This window comes from Protomyctophum parallelum (genome assembly GCF_964188405.1).
Source record: "Protomyctophum parallelum genome assembly, chromosome: 8".
NCBI classification, from domain to species: Eukaryota; Metazoa; Chordata; class Actinopteri; order Myctophiformes; family Myctophidae; genus Protomyctophum; species Protomyctophum parallelum.
In genome coordinates this window covers 38,442,718-38,448,111 of record NC_139703.1, presented here as the reverse complement: position 1 = coordinate 38,448,111, position 5,394 = coordinate 38,442,718, and the positions used below count along the sequence as shown (strand labels likewise).

Genomic DNA, 5,394 nt, shown 5'->3' with positions numbered 1-5,394 from the left:
TTAAACACCGGCGGCCATGTTTCTGTTTGCCTACGTTGGCACTGCAATGCATGTCGGGAGTTCTTCCTTGACTTCTGGTTCCTCCTTCCGTCCGATCCTCCCATACAGTGGTGGAAAAAGCACTCACGTGACGTGTTTATCAATCAATCGATCAATCAATCAATCAATCAACCAATCAATCAATAAATACTGTAAATATAGACATAAAAATGCTCTGTTACAAGTATAAGTCCAGAAGTCAACATTTAGGCCTACTTGAGTAAAAGTAAATGGTAAATGATGCATTTATATAGTGCCTTTATCCAAGTCGCATTACATAGATTGTGCGTCAATTCACCCATTCACACACACATTCACACACCGATGGCAGCGGAAACCATGCAAGGCACCAACCAGAGCAATTAGAGGTTCAGTGTCTTGCTCAAGGGCACTTCGACACTAACTCTGGGGGAGCCCATAGGGTTCGAACTGGGAACATTGCGGTTGCCATCCGGCCACTCTACCCCTGAGCCACCACCCCCCCCCCCCCCCCCCCCAGAAGTCCAGAAGTCAACATTTAGGCCTACTTGAGTAAAAGTACAAAAGTATTGGCACAAAAGTATACTCATTATTTTGAAAATGGTGCAGTGGTGGCTGAGTGGCTCAGGGGTTAGCCTCGGGAACCCAGACGTTTTATACTAAAATGTGACTAAAACAAAAATGAAAACTATTCAAGAGACGACGTCTATAAAACTAAAATGTGCTGCCAAAAACAACCCTGGTGTGGTTGGTCCTGCACTGGTAGAGAAACAGTGTGCTATCAGTATACAGTTCTTTAGCCGTTATTAGCACAGCGTCTTTGTTTTAACAACACATTTCTGTTTTATCACCCTTTGTTCTTGTTGCCTGTAGGAATTACACGCTGCCTTTGAAGAGGATGCCAAGCTCCACGGAGGACCCAGACTGCTGCTCACAGCTGCGGTGGCTGCTGGGACACATTGAAAACGGATACCAGATTGATCAAATCGCTGAGTGAGTAAATTGTCTTGACAAGCTACGCCTCATTCCACAAATTGCAAGATTTATTTTATTTATTTGATGTGTTTTTTTTTATATTATTTTTATCCCACGATTTTGTAACCCATTTTTCACCCCTGTGTCAATCATCTAATGTGATCCTGGGCTCTACACACCCTCCACCAACCTAGTCCCCATATATGGGGGACATGGGGAGAACAACGGACTTGAACTCATGCTTCCTTCATGCCTGAGTGTCCCAGTTGCTCCTTTACACCTGACAGGGGGGAGTTTCCCTGCATGGTTGGACGTAGCGCGTGGAAGGAACACGTTATTCCAACCAGTTCCTTTCCCCTCCATCAGGCGCCCCGGCTGGCCAGGGGGAGGCAGTTTAGAGACCAGGATTTATTTATATTTGATGTGTTTTGAACATAGCGGTGGATCAGTGGCCGGATGGGAACCGCAAGGTTTCCAGTTCGAACCCTGTGGGCTCCCCCAGAGTTAGTGTCGAAGTGTCCTTGAGCAAGACACTGAACCTAATTGCTCCTGATGTGCAGGTTGGTGCCTTGCATGGTTAATTCCGCCGCCATCGGTGTGTGTGTGTGTGTGTGTGTGTGTGTGTGTGTGTGTGTGTGTGTGTGTGTGTGTGTGTGTGTGTGTGTGTGTGGGAATGGGTGAATGTAATGCACAATCTATGTAAAGCACAGAGATTTGGAGTAAAAGTACAATATTTCTCTTCGAGATACGCTCTACTAAAGAGTTACAGATCTATATAGGCTAAGGGTCCATTTGGTTACCAACTCTCCATCATCTAGCTGGGGACCACCTGGAACCCCCTCAGGGACCACTGGTTGAAAACCACTGCCTTAGATGACTAAAGGCTCATTCCTAGTCCGGTGGTGAGGTGACCACAGAACTACAACATGGCGTCACGAGCCGCGGTGAAGAGCAAACCACCGCTCAACGTTATTTCAGCTCCGGTGGTCACCTCACCATGCACCGGAGCGGTGGTCACCTCACCACCGCTCAACGTTATTTCAGCTCCGGTGGTCACCTCACCACCGAAAATCCAGACTATGAATGATTTAAGCGTTATTCATAGTCTGGATTTTCGGTGGTGAGGTGACCACCGCTCCGGTGGTGAGGTGACCACCGGGGCTGAAATAACGTTGAGCGGTGGTGAGTAAAAACAGAGAGAAGGGCTGGAGCGGTGGCAGTGGTTTGCTCTTCACCGCGGCTCGTGACGCCATGTTGTAGTTCGGTAATGGCCGTAATACTTATAATAATAATAATAATAATAATAATAATAATACATTTTATTGTATTATTATAAGGCGCCTTTCAGGGCACTCAAGGTCGCCGTACAGGTTAAAAACAGTACAAGAACACAGTTAAAAGCAGAACAAAACTAGGGCACAGCGTGCAGCAGAAGACACAGAGGTCAAGTCATAAGCCTGCCTAAACAGGTTACTAATTACTAAAGGTTCTCCCGGTTTAGCTATATGAAAAACATTAACCAACCTCATGTTTTTGTTTTTGTTTTGGTATTGTCTTGGTCTAATGTGCTCTGTGTTGTTTTTGATGTGGGCGTTGAACAGATTGTGAAGACAAATATCCTTCGGGACAATAAAGATTATTATTATTATTATTATTATTAATCTCAACTTGACATCCATAATTCGGGCATGCTTTCAACATTTTCAAAGATATTCTATTAAAAATAATGGTGGAAAAAAATAGGACAGCAGTATAGCTTTAGAAGGATTGATATTGCCATTTGCTTAATTTGTTCTATTTATTAGTGTATTTAACTAACTAAAGTGCTAAATATTAGTGTGATGTACGCAACAAACAATAGAAGGTTATTGTGTCTGTCATGGAATAATAGGAATTGACGTAGGGAAATAATGGCTCCATCTTCTGTAAATGTCAGCCTTAATGGCAAGAAACACATTCTGGGGGGTCCGTGAGCACACAGAAGGGGGCTTTGTTTAAGGACTGCATCACTTCCCGCCATGAAATGGCAATGGCTCTATTAGAGGTGAGAGTAAGCTGGTTAGGGAATCTGATCCTTCACTCAATGCAACTCTCTCTACTCTTTCACGTACCTTCTTACACGTGCGCGTCCACAGTCACACACACGCGCGCGCGCGCACACGCATACGCACACACACGCACACACACACACACACGCACACCCACACACACACACACACCTGTCCGTTTATGTCATCAAATAGAGCTGTTTTTTGGTTTGTTTTCCTTTTGCACTCTTCCTATTTTAGATTTCAAGTCTTGTTTAAATTTTCTTGATTTTCTTTAAGGACAATTCATTTAAATTAAAAAGAAAAAAAGACTTTTGGCAGCACTGACTTTCATTCACAAATAGATTATCCCCGTATTGATTGCCTGCGGTGGAGATTAAAGGTTGCGAAATCCTTAAGCGGAGATATCTTGCCAAAAAGGCATCTGTGTGTGAGTGAATTGAGCGGCCAAAGTACATCACTGTCCTGACACTGTCCTGTCACTATACTGAAGCTTCTGGTAGCTTCTCTTATCTAACAGAGAGGCAGTATAAAAGAGAGCTAGTGCTGCTGCAGGAGCAGCTAATCATTCCAAACAATCGGCCTACGGCACACGTATACTAGTGCTGTCTGTCACAATGATGAACAAGAACACCAGTCTGAGGGTGCGTCTCCCAGTGCTGGTACTGGTGTTGGAGGTCATTCTCCTGGGCCTGTACGCAGGCTTCGTCACCTACGACGACAATGCCAACGCCAAGTTCCAAAACAACGAGACCAACCCCATGGACAACTCCGTGTACCGCGACTATCCCTTCTTCGCCGACGTGCAGGTGATGATCTTCGTGGGATTCGGCTGCCTGTTGGCCTTCATGCGCATGTACGGCTTCAGCGGGATGGTCTTTAACTTCCTCACGGCCACCTTCGCGGTCCAGTGGGCCGTCATAGTGCAGGGCTACTTTCAGTTCTACCACGACGACGGCAAGATCCATCTGGGGGTGGTCAACCTGATCTACGCGGAGTTTGCGTGCGCCGTGGTGCTCATCTCTATGGGGGCCGTGCTGGGGAAGACCAGCCCTGTGCAGCTCCTGGTCATGGCCTTCCTGGAGGTCCCCATCTTCGCCGTGACGGAGTGGGCGGTGTTGAAGTACATACGCATCAACGACGCAGGTGGGTCCATTCTTATTCACCTGTTCGCCTGCTACTTTGGCCTGGGGGCGACGTTCGTGCTGTACCGGCCGAGTCTGAACGACGGGCACCCGAAGGAGATCACGAGCTACAGCTCGGACATGCTCTCCGTGCTGGGAACGCTGTTCCTCTGGGTGTTCTGGCCCTCGTTCAACTCCGCCCTGACCCTGAAGGGCGACGACCAGCACCGAGCCATCCTCCACACCTTCATCGGCCTCAGCTCGTCCACCATGACCGCCTTCGCGCTCTCGGCGGTGTTCAACAAGCGCGGCAAGCTCACCATGGCCGACATCCAGAACGTGACGCTGGCCGGCGGCGTGACCGTCGGCGCCTCCGTGGACATGATGATCTCGCCCGTGGCCGCGTACGCCCTGGGCGCCATGGGCTGCACCGCCTGCTTCTTCGGCTACCGCTACCTGACGCCGTTCCTGGCCCGCCGCCTCCGCATCCAGGACCAGTGTGGGATCCACAACCTCCATGGCCTCACGGGCCTCATCTCGTCCACGGCGGGCATCTGCGCCATCCTGCTGGCCTCCGAGGAGACCTACGGGCCCAGCATGTGGGAGATCTTCACGCACCGCGCGCCGCCCGAGGGAGACCCACGGCTGGCCGAGCTGCGGCTGCTCATCCCCGGGCTGAAGGCCGGCCTGGGCCGCTCGGCCCAGGAGCAGGCCCTCTACCAGGTGGCCGCCATCTTCTCCACCATCGCCGCGGCGTTCATCGGCGGGATTCTGACCGGCATCGTCATGAAGTTGCCCAACCTGGCGTCTCCCTCGGACGAGTCGTGCTTCGACGACGAGCTTTTCTTTGACGTGCCGTCGGACTTTGAAGGCATTGCACTGTTGACACCTCAGAGCAGCTCAGGGGACAAGAGCTCCAAGTGCCCAGATGACACAACCAAAGTCTGAGACTATGAGCATATGTATAGGACATTGAGCTCTTAAAGTATTATTGGTCAAGAAATGAGTTACATGCTTATTGACATTTGCCATAATATTTCTACCTATACTGTATAGGTCCCATGGGGTCAGAGACTTGGGAGGCTGGGAATTAAATTAATCCACTTTTTTTTAAAACCCTGGTGTCCCAACTGTTGGGCATGTCCTTATAGGCAGGGCTTAAAGCCCCCCAAAAATCCCAAGACTGAAAAAGATTTTTTTGCAAATCTGCAGTGATCTCATTAAATAAC

General features: G+C 48.9%; 1 protein-coding gene across 1 annotated transcript; it reads left to right on the top strand.

Annotated features, from left to right (window-relative positions):
* Nucleotides 1–3,658: 3,658 nt before the first annotated feature.
* LOC310863019 (ammonium transporter Rh type B-like) lies at nt 3,659–5,113 on the top strand (the record flags this gene model as incomplete). The annotated part of the gene is made up of 1 exon (XM_083771141.1): nt 3,659–5,113. The coding sequence occupies one exon, from the start codon at nt 3,659–3,661 to the stop codon at nt 5,111–5,113; it is 1,455 nt and encodes a 484-aa protein (XP_083627267.1).
* Nucleotides 5,114–5,394: the final 281 nt, after the last annotated feature.